This window comes from Sphaerodactylus townsendi, linkage group LG05 (genome assembly GCF_021028975.2).
Source record: "Sphaerodactylus townsendi isolate TG3544 linkage group LG05, MPM_Stown_v2.3, whole genome shotgun sequence".
In the NCBI taxonomy this organism is placed as follows: Eukaryota; Metazoa; Chordata; class Lepidosauria; order Squamata; family Sphaerodactylidae; genus Sphaerodactylus; species Sphaerodactylus townsendi.
Window position 1 is genome coordinate 19,358,496 of NC_059429.1, and position 21,304 is coordinate 19,379,799.

A 21,304-nucleotide genomic window follows, 5' to 3' on the forward strand; every position below is an offset into this window, starting at 1 on the left:
TTGCCATTGCCTTCTTCAGTCATCTATACTTTACTCCCCAGCAAGCAGGGTACTCATTTTATCGACCCTGGAAGGATGGAAGGCTGTGTCAACCAATGTGGTAGGCTGTTTCCGCACAGCCACGGAAACGAACCTCCACTGGCATAAATTATGGCATAATATATGGCATAAATTATGCCAGTGGAGGCTCAGGGACTGTTCGCACCGTAGCGTGCGAGCAGCCCCAACTTTCTCCCCAGCGGGAGAGGTGGCTCCGCATGGAGCCGCCTCTCCTTCGGTCCCCTCCACTCACCTCTTCCAGCGTCACTCTGGAGGGCTGGAGGGACACGTCCACGCTACCCTCTGACCTCCAGGGGTTAGAGGGTAGCGTGGGCGTGTCCCTCCAGCCCTCCAGAGCGACGCTGGAAGAAGAGGTGAGGGGAATGGAGGGGAAAAGCGGCATCTTCCCAGCGGTGCGGTTTGCACCGCGCCAGCGGGAAGATGCCGCTTTTCAAAAACCTCGCTCAATGAGCGAAGTTTAAAGCAGCGGCGTGTGGCTTCATTTTGGTCCGCAAAGCAGCAGCGCCTCCTGTGCAAACGCTTCCCCCAGGGACGGCGCTCTGGGGCGCTCTATTCCGCCTGTGCGGAAAGGGCTGTATAGTGGTCAAGAGCAATGGACACTAATCTGGAGAATTGGGTTTGATTCCTCTGTCCTCTTCATGAAACCTGCAGGGTGACCTTGGGCTAGTCACAGTTCTCTCCAAATTCTCATCCCCACCTGCCTTACAAGGTGTCTGTAGTGCGGAGAGGAAGGGAACGTGATTGTACACTGCTTTGAGATTCCCTAAAGATAGAGAAAAAGCTGGGTATAAAAACCAACTATTCTTCTTCTTGGACTGGCTACACGAAATTGATTTTTGTTGGAATCAAACCCAGGTTGTGACCAAAGCTTTCGACTGCAGTACTGCATCTTTCCATGGGACTTTCCAGGGCCAACCTAATAACAGATCAGTGGTGTACTGGTCTAAATGGTGCCCGGAGACCAAAAACCCTCCAGGCCCCCCCCCCCCGCGCAGCGCTTATGTCTCCCTCACTCACTCTTTACTTTCCCCGCAGGCTCTGAGACTCGGCTTCAGGGAAGCTGCTGCTCAGGCAGCCTGTCTTTATGATTTCTTAAAAGGGCAATGCTCCAATGGAAAGTAAAGAGTGAGTGAGGGGGACAACGGCTGACCAGCCAGTGGGTGGCGGCAGCGGCAGATGGGGGGGCGAGGGGGGGCAGGAGCCTGCTGGGCGCCCCACAGGCTTGCACCCAGGAACATGGGTGGCCCCATGTTGCCATAGGCAGTACGCCTCTGTAACAGATTAATAACTTGTGCAGGGGGAAAGGGAGTATATCAGCCAGCAGAAGACAAATCTGCCGCCACCTTGTATTTTCCAGCTTTGCATCTTTTAAGAAGAAATAGAGAGAAGCTCCCCACCAGCTGAGTCCTCAGGAACGCTTAGGGAGAGATCTTGGTTCTTGGAAGATCTTGGAAGGAAGTTCTTGCAAGATCTTGGAAGGAAGTGGTTGTGGGTGGTTGACAGAAGGATAGAAGAACTGACACCGGGAGCTACTCAGCAAGTGGATTTGTGTATCACTCTGGGGTTCCCTAATGAGCAACCACAGGAAGTGCCATGTGTGGTAAACTGACGGATGCCTGATAGGTGAGGTTAGGGAGGTGATATGCCCCTCCACGTTCTTCCTCTTTTAGGGTGCTGGGCATGATTCCTAAGCTTTTTAGTGCTTGGTATTGATTTCTTGGGGTCCTGATGAACTGTGCCACAGAGACTCGATGAGATGGGTAGGTGATATTTTACTTCTACTTCTTCCCCAATAAAATCTATTTCAAAGCCAGGTTTGCGTAAAAGGGGGCATCCAGGCAGATGGAAACAAAGGAAAGTTGTGTTGTATCCTGTGTTGGGACTGAACTGCTTCCCTTTTCAGCCCAATCCCATTCCTTCAGCTCAGAAATTCTGTGCTGTGTCTTCTTGCTGGCCCTTGTTCTCAAGTTCTGCACACTGCAACCCGGATCTCTTTCTACATGTTTAGTCTTCTTGACCGATGTGTTCTGGTGAGTAAATCAGCAAGAAAGATAGAACCAATCTCTGAGCCATTGTTGATTTTTTCAAGCTTTAATTAAAGTCGCAGCTGGATGCATACTTGGAAGCAAGCCCTGCTATAATGGAACCTATTCTGAATGAACACGTGCGGGACCAGCCTATGGATATTGGCTTCATTAATAAAATATGTGTGGAAGTGCGGGGGGGAGGAGGGATGGATGCATGAAGTATGTTTGCTGTTGGGATAACCATTTTTAAGGGTCTTTGGCATCTTATTTATTTATTTATTTATTTATTTATTTATTTATTTATTTATTTATTTATTATCATATTTATATACCGCCCCATCCCCTGAGGGCTCTGGGCGGTGAACAACAAAATAGTATTACATAAACAGCAATAGTAATAAATAAATAATATATCATTAAATAACATCATTAAAACATAAAATTACAGCGTTCCACATAAACCACTTGGCGTCCAGCATTAAAACTATCAATAAAACCCTCCCAGAGAGGGGGACGGTAAATCCAGATGTCACAAGCTCCCAGAATGTTAAAAGGGAGAGACAAAAAGGGCGCGCACCATCAGCGGCTGGCATCCCCAAAGGCCCGGTGGAACAACTCGGTCTTACAGGCCCTGCGGAACTCTCCAAGATCCCGCAGGGCCCAGACAGTTGGAGGAAGAGTGTTCCACCAGGCCGGGGCCTGGGCCATAAAAGCCCTGGCCCGGGTGGAGGCCAGCCGTGTCTTTGAGGGGCCGGGAACCACCAGTAAGTTGGCCTCTGCGGAACACAGAGGCTGTGTAGGGACATATGGGGTAAGGCGGTCCCGAAGGTACGAGGGCCCCAGGCCCGCGCCAAGGTTAATACCCATACCTTGTGGACGATTCGGAACTCCACTGGGAGCCAATGCAGCTGGCGCAGTACAGGCTGAATATGGTCACAGTAGGCACCTCCTATAAGGAGAACTTTGATCACAATATTTTCTCTTGCATCTGAGCTTCCGTGCTTGATTTGTAAGATGAGACATGTCTTGACTGACATATTTCTGGGAACTGTGGCTTTTGTGGGCAAGAATCTTTTATCCCAGATCCAGTCAGGAAGTGGGCAGGGGAGTGTCTCAGAAATCGTCTGTCATTCTTCCTCCTCCTCTGCAGACTCCTTATCTCTTCAGTTTCTTTGACACCTATTAGATTTAAATTAGTGAGCTAGGAGACGGCTTGCTGTCTAATTCACTGTCTCTCAAGACGCCCTCTTTCCACTTAAGATTTAATTTTGATAACAGGAATGTTACCAGCTGATGGAGTGATTTGCTTGGTTGAGGTTGAATTCCTCCGCAGCTCACGTGAGTTGATCTTGCGTAGCACCTCTGTACGGTTTTGTGCGCAGATGATAATGGAGCCGTTCCCAACCTCAGGAAAGGTGACAGGTTTCTCTAGGCCGACTGCATCTGACTCAAAAGTTTGGATTAATTGTTATTCTAATCTGGAGAACTGGATTTGATTCCCCACTCGTCTACCTGAGTGGCAGAGGCGTATCTGGTGAACCAGATGTGTTTCCGCCCTCCTACATTCCTGTTGGGTGACCTTGGGCTAGTCACAGTTCTTCGGAATTCTTTCAGTCCCGCATACCTTACAAGGTGTCTGTTGTGGGGAGAGGAAAGGAAAGGAGCTTGTAAGCTACCTTGAGAGAAAGGCGGGATATAAATCCAAACAACTCCTCCTCCTCCTCCTCCTTCTTGGTACCACTGGATTGCTGTTTTATTTTGCTGCCACAGTCTAACGTGGCTACTGATCTAGAATAACTGAAAGATGGAAACGAGTGTATCCATTCTTGTACCAGTCTCATCTGAAGAGTTTATTAAATTGGTCCATATGGACAGATATGTACATTATTATCTGAGCATCTCTGTTCCTTTTCTCACTCTGTCTCCCAGACTTCTAGTTTTCCTTCAGACTTTTGCAAGCCAGCTCTTGGTTGAAAGGGACAGGAAAGTACCAGTCTATTCATTTCGCACCTTTTTTTGCCTTAGCGGTTAGGTTACCTGCTAGACGCATTCACTCAATGGGCCATCCAGCTTTTTCTGAGAGCAGCGCAGTGTTCCGGTCACAATGTCTGGCCAGGGTTGGAAAAGCCAAACATCTCACTGGGTGATCTTGGGCCCATCAGACTCAAAATAACATGCCTCACTGTTTTTGTGAGATCATGGAGGAGAGGAGAGCCCATATGTTGTCCTCAGCTCCTTGGAGGAGGGACAGGGTTAAAAAAAAGAACTAAAATAAATAAATATAACAGCAACTTGCAAAGGAGAGAGGCCCCTGGTATTTGTCTGGAATGCCTGGAATTGCTGCTGTGTGGGGTAACCTTTCACCTCTGTCTGTATCAAGATACTTTCCAGATGCACAGCCAAGAAGTATGTGGGTGCTTAAAATCTAGCTTAAAGATTCCCGGACAAATTTGAATCCCATCTGCCTCCCCCCTTCCCCTCCAAATGAATGACATTGCACCAAAAACAAAGAAAGCTTTTTTGGCATTTCAGGCTGCCTCTCTTGCCCATGATATCCTTTGTTTGCCCTCTTGTGAATATTCAAAAATCGCCATCCTCTCATAGCCGAGAAGGTGCTCTAAAGAAAGAGGAGGATGGTTCAAGGAGAGATTAGATCTCTGGTTTTGGTGCTTTGAAAATGCCCCGTAATTCCATTGAAAGGGAGTGCAATATCCTTGCTTCTTGCATGTGGTTTGTGGCCGACAGTGAAGAAACGCAAAGCGAGGCCTCAGCCAGTGACGATAACATACAGGGAGGAATGTAAGGGAAAATGCTTCCCTTTGTATTATCTCCTGGGTATAAAAACTGAATTGAATTGAGACATTTTACACTGTTGAGTTCAGCCTAGTGCTCGCATGGTGGCAGATCCTTCTTAGTAACTTTATGATTGCATTGCAATCTGATTACAGTGTTCCAGGTGCTCTACAAAGAACACAATGCAATTGTCCAGTCTGGAGGAGAGCAGGGCATATATTACAATAGCCAGACAGTCCCGTCCCCCCACTCCGTAGGGGATGCTATTTCCCCGCTGTAAAAATACACACACATCTTATACTGGTTCACATCCATTTTCAAAAAGGGACAAACAGCGCTTCTGTTGGGACTGTTTTAGATCAGGAAGTTGGCACGAGCCAACTCTACACCGTGGTTCCAATTCCCATCAAGTCCCCATGCTTCTAGTAAGACAGTGTTTAAACCAAAGAATAAGTTGCTGAGAAATAATATATATCAATGTATAGTCAGTCAGTCAGTTTTATTTACTGTCATTGACCAGCAAAGTACAAAAAATTAAAATCATAAAATTGCAGAAGTTACAAAAAATATAGGTTAAAATAGATAGAAAATGCATATGATAGGCATCGGAAGATTCAAGACATAAGTTCTGACTAATAAGGAGTGTGTCCAGCTAATAATGATTGGTGAATAGAAGTTAGCTGACAGTGTATAAATGTATATTATCAGAAGTGGATACCAAGTCAGATCAGAAGTGAATGCCAAGTCAGATCAGAAGTGCATAATCTACAAAATTGATTGATTGATTGATTGATTGATTGATTGATTGATTGATTGATTGATTGATTGGCCGATTGGCCTGTTAGGCCATCCTTTTTCAAACGGGCTCACAGTAGCTTACAGCAAAGAATATACAGCATCATAAAAACATTCCATGCTAAAACCTATAATATCTCATAAATTCCCATATTCTCATAAATTCCCATATTCCTACACTTTGGTGCCAGATCAACCAATATTATCCCTGCACCAGTATTTCCTTACGTCACATTGTAGGGAGGGGGAAAGGGAAAGGGAAGGGGTAGGGGAGACCAGCAAGAGGGAAACTATTGTCCTCAGTCGTGGGCCTGGTAGAAAAGTTTCATCTTACAGGTCCTGTGAAATTGCAGTAAATCCCACAAGACCCTGGTCTCACTCGACAGAGCGTTCCCCTGAAAGACATCAAAGTTGGTCAGAAACGCATGACTAGCCCTGTTTTGACCATGTCTTCTTTAAAGGTCATCAAATATAGACAATATCACCACAATAAAACATTACTAGGATACGATAAATATTTACTGTGTAAAAAGCCCGGGCTGCTCTGCTCAGCAGTGTGGAAACCTAGAAAAATTAAGAACAGGAAGCAACCAAAGAGGGACATGTCCTTGGAAGAGCATGATCACTGGACTCCCAGCTTTCCAGGCGAGCAAATGGAAATACTGAGGAAAGACTCTGTGAGTATTTCCCCAGCTTACTACAGTCTTGTGATACTCTGTCTGAAAGGCAACCCTGAGTCACAAGAGGCATCTCTGGAAGACTCATGGCCGTTTCCCCACTTACCTCGACCAAAGGTTGCTGCGCGCTACTCCCAGCGCGCGTCATTTCTGGCGCGCTCCCGGGCTTCACCGCGGGGTCATCAAAAGGCGCCATTTAGAGGAGCGCCAGGAATGACGGGGGCGCGACAGCTGCAGCGTCGGGGCGGCTGCGTTGTCGCCACCCCTGTAGTGGGGAGTGCCGGGGTACCACACGCTACTTGGGGAGAGTAACGCACAGCAGCAGGTAAGTGGGGAAACGACCTCATGTTAAGTGTGGCTGGCAGCAGGTTTTAAAGGATGCTCATGTCCCATGAAGGAAGGCATGACTTAGCTAGTTGCTCGTGTGCCTTTCTGAGGCAGGAAAGGTATAAAAGGAAGCAGCGTCTGGCTAGAGAATCAGAATCAAGTCTTTGTTTTGTACAGCAAACTTATTTGGGTGGAGGGAGGAATTACGAACAAACCTAGAATAAAGTATAATAGAATTGTTACCCTCCATGAGTGCAGTCTTAAGTGGATCCACATTTCGCCAGACTGCTTTGAGTGTTCAGATAATGCGTTATCTTTGCTGTCAGTCCACTTTTCTAGGGAAGAGGTGTGTTCGACAGGTTAGCCACTAATATAGTCTTATTTCCCAACGCCACCATAATGATATAAGCCCCAGTCTCAGGGAGAGGCCCTCTGAAATGATACGTGAGGGTGTAGTATTTTATTTCTATTTTTGAGCCTTGTGTTTATCTCTGCCTCTTCCCACCTGCCACACCTTATACTTTCTTCCATAATTTTTTAATTTGATTTTTCAGTGTCCTCCTAATGCACCGTGGTTTGCAGGATGATTGTTATCTTTAGGCGTTGTGGGGCCACTAACTGAATAACTCTATCATCTATTATCTCCAGATCTTGGTATCTCTGCACACCACAGGGATGCCTTTTACTGCTTGCCCAAGAAAGCTGGGCACAAATAGAGACACGTCTAGTGGGACTTGGTTTCTGTTTAGAAACACCAGGTGTTTCACGATTTGCAAGTGCAGCTTGTTTGGGTCATCTCCTAGGTTCAGAGTTTCTAGGAGCGGGGCTGAGAGTTGTGGGGGATGCTGTCAAATATTTCAATTACTCGGGTTTCGAATATGGACTTGTTTGCCTCCATAACGCATAGTTATGTCATGAACTAAACGTTGTTCCCGTGAAAACTTCCTCAGCCGCTTGGAATGTAGCCGTAGATTCTGCAGATACCAAAAGTGCATCTTTCAGTGACTGTAGTTCAATCCTTTTTTTTTATTTTATAAATTTTTATTGTATCATTGGAATATTACATTTTATATTAATGCTTTTCTTCATTCGTTTTCAAACAATACATTTTTCCCCTCCCCCCTATATTTTTTCATAGTTTTATCAAACAAACAGCAGTAAGTTCATTCTTTGTAATCGCTTCTCCCATTTCTCCTCATTGACTCCAGCTTCTTTCATCCAGTCCGCGTATATGGTCCATATCTTCAAGATTTCGCTCTGTTTATCTTGCCACATCTTATTCTTTGTTATTATTTCGAAAATGTCCAGTGTCACTTGTTCCCAGATGTATTCCAGCCATTTCTGGATTGTCCATTTTTTCTTTTCTTTCCAGCCTAAAGCTATTGTTGCATGTGCTGCCTTGATCATTATTTTATACATATAGCTATATATTTTTTATCTACCCTTCTATCCTCCATTGCACCCATGAACATTAAATCATTATTTATCCCAATATTAATCTTCACCAGTTTCTCGATATATAACATTACGGTTGTCCAAAATTTTTTCACTTCTATACATTCCGTCCACATATGGCTATAATATGCCTCCTGATCTCCGCAGTGCCAGCATTTAGGACTGAGTCCTTTAATCATATATGCTAGTTGTTTTGGTGTTCTATACCATTTCACTGTAGTTCAATCCTGAATACAAAACACAGGCTAGATCAGTGATGGCGAACCTTTTTGAGACCAAGTGCCCAAACTGCAACCCAAAACCAACGTATGTATCGCAAAGTGCCAACACGGCAATTTAACCTGAATACTGAGGTTTTAGTTTAGGAAAAATGGTTGGCTCATGAGGCGTGCGTTACTCGGGAGTAAGCTTGGTGGTAAAAGGTGGCTTTGCTTTGAAGCAACCCTGCAACTCTTCGAACGGGTGACTCGCGACCCTAGGAGGGTTTACTCAGAAGCAAGCCACATTGCCAGCAACGGAGCTTACTCCCAGATAAAGGATCGCGCTTTAGTTCTTTGCATGAAAATCAGTGGGGTTTAACAGTGCTTAACAGGGTTACCTATACGGCTTCCCCAAAACTAGGTCTTAGGTTTAATGCTAATAATCGAGCCCAGCGGCCCAGGCCAACCTAGATGTGTGTGTGGGGGGAGAATTCCCCCCCCCACACATGATGAACTGTTTGTGCGTGCCCACAAAGAGGGCTCTGAATGCCACCTCTGGCACCCGTGCCATAGGTTCGCCATCACTGGGCTAGATCAATCTAACAAATACTGTGGAAGAGAACTTTTTTTTTAAAAGCCCTCCAGAGAACTGTGAGGAAGCTCATGAAAGCGAAAAAGGCTCTGCAGTCCTTGTGCTTCTTTGGCCAATCTTCTGAAAACACCCTTTGCAAAGCCCTTGTTTTCTTGATCTTGGCATAGGGGAGGCAGGCAACATTATTCCCCACAACACTTAGGCCCCTTCTGCACATGCAGAATAATCCATTTTCAATCCACTCTCAATGCACTTTGCAGCTGGGTTTTACTGTGCGGAATAGCAAAATCCTTTCATGAAAGTGGATTGAAAATGCATTATTCTGCATATGCAGAGGGGGCCTCAGTAATAACCGCAACCATTGAGATGTGGGTTGAACAAAATAGGCTTAAACCAAAACAGCTAATTTTGTAAGCTAATTCAAAGCTCCGGGAGAGCAGAAGGAATTTTTTTAAGCACTCTTCACTGACACGTCTAATTTCTCAACATGCTCTAAATCAGGGGTAGGGAACCTTTAACACCTTTAAAGAGCCATTTAACACCTTTAAAGAGCCATTTGGACCCGTTTTCCATGGGAAAAGAAAACACTTGGAGCCGCAAATAATTTTTGACATTTAAAATAAAGATAACACTATATATATTGGGTTTTTTTTACCTTTTACTCCGCTCATTCTGAGAAGCGCATGGATGCGCCTGCCTTGCTGCCTGCAGCGCGGGCAAGGATGAAGCCGGCGGTTCGGCCTCGCCAGCCGCCGGGAAAACGCCCGCCTCACTCTAACGGGGCAGGCGAGAGGGGAAGCCTGCGGCACAGCCCAGCCGCCCATGGGCAGTTGGTGCGCCCGCCCTGCTGCCTGCAGGGCGGGCAAGGATGGGGCTGGTGGCTCGGCTCGTGGAGCCACAGTGCAAGGACAGAAGAGCCGCATGCGGCTCTCGAGCCGCAGGTTCCCTACCCCTGCTCTAAATCATAGGTGTCAAACTCACAGCCCTCCAGATGGTATGGACTACTGTTCCCATCATCCCCTGCCAGCATCATGCTGGTGGGGGATGATGGGAACTGTAGTCCATAACATCTGGAGGGCCGCAAGTTTGACACCTGTGCTCTAAATCATATGGAGGGATTTTAGCTGTCACTCGTGCACTTGAGTGCACTCTTACCCCAGCCTAGCCCAATCTTGTCAGAGCTTAGTAGCTGAACTGGGTTGGTTCTTGGATGGGAGGTCACCAAGGAAGACCAGGGTTGCTATGCAATGGCAAACTTCCTCTGCTCCTCTTTTGCCTTGAAAACAGCATGGTCTTGCCAGTTGCAACTTGACAGCACACTGGTTGTTGTTGTTATTGTTGTTGTTGTTATAATACAGTAGTGTTTTAAGGTGATGGAGTAGTTGTTGAACCATTATTAGAAAGAACCATCGCTTCAAGAAATGTAGTATCACTGGGGTGCCGTGTGGTTTCTGGGCTGTATGGCCATGTTCTAGCAGCATTCTCTCCTGATAGATGAAGATGCCAGCCACAGATGCAGGAGAGATTGCTGCTAGAACACGGCCATACAGCCCGGAAACCACACAGCACCCCAGTGATTCCGGCCGTGAAAGCCTTCGAGAATACAATGTATCATCAGTTGGAGCTGATTTGAACCGCTTCTGTACAGGCCAATAAACCCAGGCTGGGAACGGGGGGGGGACTGTTTTTTGGGGGGGACTTGGCACGGATCCAACTCCTAATGCGAGTCCGCCCTGCGTTTCCCTCCCAACCTGGGTTTTTGGAGAATCACGCTATCCGTGATTCTTTTGTTTTACCTCACGTTTCAGCCACTAGCGAGCGAACGGCTGGCAGGGAAGCGCTTTAATTGGGCCCTCTTCCCTGTGTTTTTAGAGGTCCCACCTCTCCGCTGTGTAGCCACGCAGGGTCCCAGGGACGGCAGCATAACTGTGGGGGTCCATGTCTGCCTGCCCTTGTAACTGCGCAGCAGAGGGAGGGAGGTAACCAAAAAAACCCCATGCAAAGGCACGACAGCAACCCGCATTGGTTCCGGGGGCATGCGAACGGGTAAACAGGAGAGCGGGTTACTTTATCCTGCCTGCAACCCGCTCTGTCTGTGCTGTGCAGAAGGCCCCTTGGACAAGGAGTCCTGGTATACATTGGGGAGGTTCTTTTTGCTCTTTCCCCAGATCCAGATACCACCAGCAAACCCTTATTAGACATTTGGGTGCCATGCTCACTATTAACATCTGACTCTCACTAATGAATGTCATACAGTCTACTGCTGGTCCTGCACTGCCCTCCGCTGCCCATACGCAACACAAAAGAACCAAGCCCGAGCAAACCTGTGCTGCATCATCTTCATAGCCCAGCGTGCTGTGCAAATGCTTCAATCTTCGCCGTTTACTATTTTCTGTGAAGTTTTTCCTAAACCGCAGTTTGGTGCTGGAGAACAGTCTTTGGCCGATGTGCATTCTTAGGTAGCGCTCTTTTTCTTAATGAGCATCTCGTCCCTGGCTGTTAATAAGTTCCCAAGGTTCTTTGCAGTTGGTTTTCAGACTGTATGCCCTTCTGAAGGCCTTGGTTTCTTGGGGTGTAGGCTAGTAGGTTTCAGAAGTGGGGACAGGCGGGCAAATGACAGAGGTAGAGCCCAAACTCCCATCTTGCTGGTAAAACTTCACATTTTCAGTTTCTAGACTCAGGTCAAATGGCACCAGTTTTGTAAGAATGGCCCACTACTTCTTTTTATCTTTTTAAAAATAATATTTTTCAGTGCTCTGAAGGGGAAAAAAAACAGAGTTGGGAACTGTAGCAATAGACCCAGGGAGTGTCTCCTTGCAGTTCTATCCCTCTTAGGGGTATACAATCCCCATCCCAAATATCAATTTGACTACATTGAAGGTGATTTCCTACTAACCTACCTAGGATTCAAGGTCAGATGTTGCTGAATCTGAGGGGAAATTTCCTGTCTGACTTCAGGGACCAATGCCATGAAGAAGAGAAGAAGAGATTTGGATTTGTATCCCACCTTCTCTCCTGTAAGGAGACTCAAGGTGGCCTACAAGCTCCTTTCCCTTCCTCTCCCCACAACAGTCACCCTGTGAGGTAGGTGGGGCTGAGAGAGCTCCGAAGAACTGTAACTAGCCCAAGGGCAATATATATATATATAATGAGCCAGAGACAGTATCTAGTTTACAGAAGGGAAAAGAACCTTTCTGACTCCAGTGCGAACTTTAAAACTCTATTTTTAATGAAAATAGTTGAAACCTTTATATAACAGAACCACAACTGTTAATCAACAACAAAAGTATACATTTTATAAATAACAACAACAATCAAACAATGAATAATACACATACAGGGGATCCCAAATATAATAATATCGTCTCTGTAATAAAGTTATTACTTGGAAAGAGATCCACAAATAGTGTAGAAGTGAAGGATTCCCATGTCTGATGCCTTTAAATACTCAACTTCCATAGATGAGTTTCATGTATTCATAGATGAACGTACACACATCAGGATGTTGATGGAGAAATCCTTGGCTGGTGGTCAATAGACTTTGGAGTTTAATAACTGATGTAAACCCTAGACACATCAAAGTCTTCTCATGCCACCAAGAGTCAGTGGACCACATTGAGGAAGTCAGAGGCGTACCGGGGGAAATCGCGCCCCAGGGGCAACACCTGCTGACTGGGAGGCTAGCTCTCGGGCCTGCGGCCGCGGCTCAACCACAGACTGCTCAGACGGGCGCCACAGCTGGCCTCCCTGTCAGCAGGGAAGCCAGGGAGTGCAGGAGCTCACCTGCAGTCATGGCATCCACCTGAGCAGCATGGAGGGAGCCACTGGGCACCAGCCGGGTCCCGCAAGGACCTTCCCGGCGCCCTTCCACATGATCAAATGGTGTGCACCTGAGGACATGACAGATACCCCATGTCCCCATTAGCGATATACCACTTGCTGCAGTGAATGAGGGAATGGGTAAAAATTGTCCTTCCTCTCCCAGGACCAGAAGTGTCCGCCTTGACCAGAAAGAGCATATAGGAGCCAGGCCACAGTTACTTAACCAAAAAGCTTGTTCCGCCGTAACACATGAAAGGCATTGCCTAGCTGCTGCCGAATTCACACCCAGAGATGGATTCCATCTGGAGCTCGCCATGGAGGACTGTGCTGTACTTCACACCCAATCTGCCACTGAGCCTTGTGCTTTATGTGAGCCAAGTTTTTCTGTGCGTGTGAAAGAGAGAAAGGGTACGCATGAAATGTGTGTGAACCATTTTTTGCTAACTTGTTTTGTTTGTATGATTAAATTTCTAGTCTGTTCCATCCTGGGAGCTCAGGATAAGTCATCCTAGTTGCATGCTGTGATAAAACTGATCAGTAAAATGTCCCCTTAAAAACTGCTGGATTATCAGTGCAATCTTTTGTAGGGTTACCCCAGTCTAAGCCCACTGAAATGAATGGGCTTAGACTGGAAGTAGATTTGTAACTCAGGTTTCTTCAGATGTTCAAGGATCAAGTTTCATTTAGTTCTCGCTGCACATACTCACAAGTTGGTTGAGATCTGCAACCTGTGGCTCTCCAGATGTTCATGGACTACAAATCCCATCAGCCCCTGCCAGCATGGCCAATTGGCCATGCTGGCTGGGGCTGATGGGAATTGTAGTTCATGAACATCTGGAGAGCCACAGGTTGCAGACCCCTGTAACTCTTTGCACTGTAAATTATGTTATTCCTGCTTAATTTTGGCAGAGCCAGCCCTATACGACTGTGCAGTCGTAATGCATATCCAGAGGATGGGGCATGATAATATCCTTAGCAGAGTTGCTGTTAGAATAACCCTCCAGCAAAGACCGAAGCTTTGCAGCATTACTTTGGATAAAGGGTCCACTTTCTTTGATGGGTGCTTGCCACCAACCTCAAAGGGAAGCTGTTGGGTCAGTGGGCATCTGGCTTGCATAATTGTGGAACCTTCTCTCTATCTACAGCACAGTAGCTGAGTAGTAGGGATTACTGTTCAGCAACAAAGATAATCCTTGGGTAGCAAGGAAGAGGAAGGAGGAGGAGGAGGAGTTTGGATTTATATCCCACCGTTCTCTCCTGTAAGGAGACTCAAGGTGGCTTACAAGCTCCTTTCCCTTCCTCTCCACCACTCAGGTGGAGGAGTGGGGAATCAAACCCAGTTCTCCGGATAAGAATCCACTTGCTCTTAACCAGTACACCACGCTGGCACGCTGGAGTGGATGAACACCCCATATAATCTCCTCCATCACTGTGGAGTATCCATGTCTTTGGGACTGCGCAGAATGTTTTCCAGCAAAATATCCATCACGTCCAAGCTAGCTGTCCTTGACCAAACCAAGGGTCTGCCCTGTAAAACCATTGATAGTGAGTAATGTGGCTCTCCAGGCAAACAAGAATGCTTTTATTAAAAACATCATGTTCCAAAAGCTGAATATTCCAAAAGCCGAATATTCTCCTGTGCGAACAGGGCAGCGTGAATATTGGATTCATACTTTTCAGGCTTTGATTATGCATCCCCAATACTTTTTTGTACAAAGTCAACAAAGGGATTTAGTAGGAGAGAAAAATTAAAGTTCACTGGACCTTGAAAGGTCCTAAGCAAGGCCTTTAAAACAATGACAAATGATCGCACTAGGTAAAAAGAATACAAGCAAGAATTCACAGACTGATTCCCAATATAAAAATAATTACACGGCCCTAAAGGCAAGTATATTGCTGGGGTGTTTTTTTTCTTTGTTTAAAGCACGGATTCAAAACAGTGACCTGCCCTGCACTTCCTCAGAATGAAGGAGTGGGAAGTTCAAACATATTGGAGAAAGACTCTTGATGAGCAACACAAGGCAAATTATAAATTGTCCACTTAGTATGGGCTTGCATGTGTCTCCTCTGAAATAACATGACAAGTTAAAACCATCAGTCGGGGGGGGGGGGAGGGGGATACAAAGGAAGATAATTCATATGGACACCTGTGACTGGCCAAAGCGGTTCTTGGACAGAGTGTGCCGTTGCTGGGTCTGGCAGGAAGGGAAATATCCCTCTGCCAAAAACTCATGCAATTAACATGTCACAGGAAAGGATTTGGCAGCTGTAGCTAGGCAGTAGACAGCACAAAGTTTCACTTTCATGCAGAGGCGTACCGGGAGAAAATGCCGCCCAGGGCAACACCTGCTCAAGTGCCCCCCACCGTGCCCCATTTACTGCAGCGTGGCTCCCTACTGCTTTGCTTCTGTACTGTGCTGCGTTCCCTCCACTTTTAAAGCTGTCGGCCCCTCTTCCCGCCGGAGAGAGAGAGAGATGTGTTTGGAGTACTTTTATGCCTGACCACAGGGAGTCACAGTTCCCATGGTAAGATCGTATCCTTTGCATTCAATAATCTCAACCTATAACACAGATTTATCTACAACGTAAGATGAACAAATTCCATGTCTGATGACAAGCTTTAAGCCAGGGGTATCCAACTGTGGCCCTTCAGATATTCATGGACTACGATTCCCATCAGCCCCTGCCAGCACTGACACCCCTGTTTTAAGCATCCCACTGCCTTGCTAGGAAAGGTCTATTTGTTGAGGAATGTATGAAAGCAGTGGTGTATCTTCCAGAGGGACATGTATGGTCATATGTCCCCAGGTGCCACCGGAATGGCCTCCTAACCAACCCAATAAAAACATACAAGGGTGTAAGACAGGGTTGCCTACTTGCCCCAAAGTTATTTATATTTTATCTAAATGACCTAGTTTCCCATTTGAATGATCCAACGTTCCATCCCCCTAAACTGGCAAATCAGCATATCTCAGCTCTGCTGTACACCAACGATGCGGTGATTCTTTCAAGGACTCCTATTGGCCTAAAAAGAGCTCTAAATAAATTTACACATTATTGCCAGCATGAACATCTAACAATAAACTTCCAAAAAACCAAGATACTTGCATTTGGAAATTATCCTAGACCCAGAAATTGGCAATTAGCAGGAAATAAGATCGAACAGGTTCGCAGTTTCAAATACTTAGGGGTGGTACTCCAGGCTTTTGGCTCTAAATCTGCCCATCACAATCAAAATGGCAAATGTCAGCGAGAGGTCCTCAAACAGTATCTTAAAATTCTTCAACACCAGAGGAGGTTCCTATGTTCCAGCAGCGCTGAAATTGTTCAAAGCAAAAACAATTACGCAAGTCTATGGATCCTTTCTAGGATCTCCCTCTTCATCTTTTGCTCCACTAGAAAGAGTACAATCTAAGTTTCTAAGATCTCTAGTACAAGTCCCCCAAAAATGTTTCCAACTCATGGATCAGGCTTGAAACTGGGATGCTAAAAGTTGACGTCCTAATCTATTATCAATTAAAAAAGGGCTAGGCTGCTTTCATAACCCACAAGGTCTTCTCCCCTTGGTTCTCCAGGACAACTTTCAGTCCAGCTGGCATAGGACAGTCCAAAGTACCATACAACAGATGGGATTCTCCATACAAACCCTTATAGCTATGGGAGCTGAAAGGGCCCGTGTGCTGGTCAAACAGAAAATTTTTGACATAGGGAGACAAACAGATCTTTTGAAGTCACCCAAATTCTTAGCACTGGAACGTCTAAGATGGCAAGTCACTATAGCACCATATCTGTTCTTCCTTGAAAACAGTAAGATCTTTCACATTAGCCAGATGTAATTCTCTTCCCTCCTTAGAAGGAAAATATAAGAAAATTCCATATGAAAAGAGGCTTTGCCCCTGCCCTCTAGGTGAAATAGACACCATAGAACATATGGTCTTTAGATGCCCCGCTTATTAAAAGTTCTGTAAGGAAACCCTCAACCCAGTCCTGACAGGCCTAACTGGTTTAAATGACAAAGATACACTGGCCTATATACTAATGGGCAGGGACCAAAAAATCACAGGGGAAATGGCTCGCTTCATCTGGCGGCTGAATGGTAAAGGGATGGGATGATTGAATCAGCTTCAATCTTTAGACGATCTCGTTGGAAGTCTGGGTTTTTAGTAAGTCCCCATAGGCACTTTTAGTAAGACTGCATAGGTATTTTAAAAGTCTGTGAATTTTAAATCCTTAACTCCTGTTCCAATCAATGTATTTTATCTACTGTTTCGCTACTATGGTCAGATGGGATTTTAAGTACTAGTCATTGACTGTAAACAAATAATAACAATAATATTCAGTTCACGCGAATATCCCCCTTGTATATTCCCTAGATTCCGTATTATCCTTGATCTGTGCTTTTAGTGTATTTTTGTACACATAGTTTATGCTAATGGCACTGTGAAATTGATGCATATTTGTTTTGTTGTACTGGTTGTTGACTGTAAATAAATGGTTGAAATTATCCCCGGGTGCCACTCTTTTGATCAGGTGGGAGGCACAAAATTGCCCCCCACACCCCTCAGGTGGAAGCCGCAACCCCCCTCCCCCCCGCAAGATTTGTTTGCGGGTTGTTTGCAGTGTCCCTCCAATAAACCGATTTCTGAACCCAAGAGGCTGGTTATTGGGGAGAGGTTGACAGATCCTGACTGCAGTGCTTGTCGGAAATGTGGTCGCCAGGACAGGGCCACCAGGAGGTCCCCGGAACAGATAGGTGGTGGCAGAGGGGAGAGAGAACTGAACTGAACGAAAGGCAGTTAATTTCCTCTGTGTTTTTCTCCCACAGTATGAGTTCAAAGCCAAAAGCATAAAGAAGAAAAAGGTGATTCTGATGGTGTCTGTGGATGGTGTGAAAGTGGTGCTGAAGAAGAAAAAGAAGGTGTGTTGCTGGTTTCTCGCATGGCATGTGGAATTCTGTCTGGGGATGGGGGGGGGACTTTAGGGCCACCCCCGGGCATTCTGTGTTTTGAATTGAACTCCTTGAAGCCCTTCCTATTTCATGTATGTGATGTGTATGTGCCAGCATGCTCAAGAGACCTCGGGGGGGGGGGGTGACCCCCCCCCTCAGTGGTGGGATTCAAATAATTTAACAACTGGTTATTTACAAGCACCATTTTAACAACCGGTTCTGCCAAAGTGGTGCGAACCGGCTGAATCCCACCACTGCCCCCACTCCTTTGAAATATTTTCTTTCTTTTCTTTTTGAATCAGTGAAATTTTTAAAAGAAGAACATTTTACTTGTTCCAAATGTATACTATTCTACAAGCTTTAGCTAACGGTCATTTGATAATTCCTGTGTATATGGACATATGAAACTGCCTCACTCTGAATCAAATTATGATTTAGTTTTTTGGTGCTCTGACTTGCTTCAGCTTTCCAGCATCCCCAGTCTGCCATGGAAGGTTTTGCTGCGTGATCTGGAACCAGTGGTCCTCAGCCAGCCTTCTTTACAGGGTTGGTGTTCCATGCTCTGAGGCAGAGTCACCAACAAGCTGCTGGTTCCTTGCTAGCTTGCTGTATCCTCTGGAAGCCCCAGGACAAACTTGCTAAAAGTTCTGCTGTAGGATTTTTTTATATATAGAAAACATTTATTTCATAGATTTAGGTTTGTTTCTGGTTCTCTTCCTAGTTCACATTCTGATTCTAGGACAGGCCAAAGTTCGGTAGCATTCTTGGGAGGGAGAACTTGCTTGGGATAGATTTCATTACTCAGAAATAACTCTTGTTAAAGAAACGTTTGGACGCACCTTGTTTAAAGTAACTAGGAAATGCATAGGGGTAGCCTTAACTCTTTTAAAGTAACTAGGAAATGTAGCCTTAACCCTTTTTAAGTCCACTGACATTAATTTATTTTATTTATTTATTTATTTAGGCTTTTATACCGCCCCATACCGCCCCATACCCCATACCGCCCCATCCCCGAAGGGCTCTGAATTTGGAAGTGTTGTATCTCTATATTGTTGAAGGCTTTCACTGCTGGAATCACTAGGGTGTTGTGGGTTTTCCGGGTTGTATAGCTGTGATCCAGTAGCATTTTCCCCAATGTTTCTCCTGCATTTGTGGCTGGCATCTTCAGAGCATCTGAAGATTCCAGCCACAGATGCAGGCGAAACGTCAGGAGAAAATGCTTCTGGAACACGGCCATGCAACCCGGAAAACCCACAACACCCCCAGTGTTGCAGCTCTGCTTAGGAGTGTACTACTGGACTGAGTCCTAAGCAGTAAGCTCCGTTGAGCACAGTGGGACTTACGTCCGAGTAAACACACTTAGGACTGCATTGTATGTTACGAAAACACTCAGACCCTACGAATGGTTAGGGATTGCAGTTAAGGCAATACTGCATAAAAGCATCTCCATGTATTTGGTTGGTGAGGCCTCCCTCCCGCTCACCTGTGGCTCTCTTTTTTTTCCCTAGAAGAAAGAATGGGACTGGGATGAGACCAAGCTACTGGTGATGCACGACCCAATCTACAGGTGAGAGCTTGTGAGCAGGGAAGGTTTCCCGAAGCTGGCTTCTAGTAAGAAGGCCAAGGTTAACCAGTAGCAGACTGCACAGAGTTGGTGAGTTTTGGGTGGGCAGAAGGAATATTGAACTGGAAGACATTCAGGCCGCCTGGAAGAAAGCACAGAAAGGGAAGTACAGAAAGGGAAGATTTAATCACAGAAAGGGAAGTATTTTTGTGGCTGGCTGCTGTTAACTTTTACTGTTGTCATTATTTATTTGTTTGTTTGTTATTGGGTTTTTATACCGCCCTTCCCCGGAGGGCTCAGGGCGGCGTACAAATAAATATATGCAGACAGGGGAAAGTTAAAAACCAGTACAACTATAATACAAGCCCTGTCTCCTTATTAAAACCAATAACAGCAATACAGCCAGCATCCGAGAACTAAAACCGACCCCCCCTCGGGGAACCCCAAAAGGTCCCCCCCTAAATGGGCCACATAATAAACAGAGAACAAGCGGAGGAGGGGAGGGGACCGGGGGCACCCTCAGCAGCTGACCCCCACCCCAAAGCCCGGCGGAACAGCTCAGTCTTACAGGCCCTGCGAAACTCACCAAGGTCCCGCAGGGCCCGGACAGATGGAGGGAGGCTGTTTTGACGTGGCTCTCTTATGAATTGGAAGCCTTGTTAGACCATGGCAGTCAAATAAATAAATATTCTCTCCAGGGGCAGAGAGAGAACTAAATAATAATGATTCAAAAAGCAAAATGAGAATGATGTGTCAGCAGGTTGTTGTATAGGTAGACGGTAGCCTGGTTGGTGTTTTTTAGTGTAGAACCGGAGAAGCTCAGGTATACCCTTGTACTGATTTTATGAATCAATTTTAAAAAATCCAAAAGCTGTTACATTTCACCATTCGTAACAACCAGTAGGTGCCTGTAATATTCACCCACTCGGATTTTTACAGTGACTGATATGTGTACAGTTACAAAAGGAAATGTTTTGAGATCAAAATGCAAGACACCTCATGGCAGGAGAATTTACTATCCCACCTACAGAAGAGCAACCCTGAGCAATTTCATCTGTCTGTATATAACAATGGCAGAATTATTGATCTAAAACAGTTAATATGGAAAATCCCTCAGCGTTGCTTCTGAACGTGCAATTCTGTACGAAGCCTAGTCTCTTCCATTGTTACCAGATAACCCACATTCAAGGCTTACTCTAAAACACAGGTGTCAAACTCGCCGCCCTCCAGATGTTATGGATTACAGTTCCCATCATCCCCTGCCAGCATCATGCTGGCAAGGGATGATGGGAACTGTAATCCATAACATCTGGAGGGCCTCGAGTTTGACACCTATGCTCTAAAATAAGACATTGATTTCAGCACAGTTCCTAGCAACATGGCATAAAAACTAGTTTTCTCATTCACAAAAGTCCTGTTCAACTGTTACATAGAATGCATGTGCACTCCGCAGGTAGGCATGCAGGTAGATGCCTACGTCTGTTTATAAGAAAGAATGATTGCATGTACACTTTATGAATGAAACTAGGGACCAGTGCCTGCACAAATGTGCAATTTCAACATGTGTCTAGTGCGTGTATTGAATATGTGCTTGTTTAAAGAAGAATCAAGTGTACATTGGTTGTTCGTGCATTCACTATGACTTGTTGACAGGGAGACTCTTATGTATTGTTGTTGTTCCCACAGAATATTCTACGTGTCCCATGATTCCCAGGACCTGAAGATCTTCAGCTACATTGCCAGAGACGGCTCAAGCAATATCTTCCGCTGCAATGTCTTCAAGTCAAAGAAGATTGGCCCGCTGACCAAGGGGCAAATCTAGGTCCCACTGCTGCCTCCAGAGCAAATTGAGCAGCCCTGTAGAGTTATTCTCTACTTCGACTCAAACGGCATCCTCTGCCAGCAAGGAATAGTAGTTAGTCCTAGTTCCTATGTGCAAGAGAGGCCCCTTCCGCACATGCAGAATAGTGCACTTTCAATCTACTTTCACAATTGTTTGCTAATGGATTTTGCTATTCTGCACAATAAAATGCACAGCTGTAAA

At 45.7% G+C, this 21,304-nt stretch overlaps 1 protein-coding gene across 1 annotated transcript in view; it reads left to right on the top strand.

Annotated features, from left to right (window-relative positions):
- The window catches only part of LOC125433579 (nitric oxide synthase 1 adaptor protein), a 72,817-nt gene that overhangs the window by 38,299 nt on the left and 13,214 nt on the right, over positions 1-21,304 (top strand). The window contains exons 3-5 of the mRNA XM_048498201.1: positions 17,574-17,666; positions 19,205-19,263; positions 20,947-21,053. Coding sequence (XP_048354158.1) covers positions 17,574-17,666; positions 19,205-19,263; positions 20,947-21,053 — 259 coding nt within the window. The remainder of the gene's footprint in view (positions 1-17,573; positions 17,667-19,204; positions 19,264-20,946; positions 21,054-21,304) is intronic.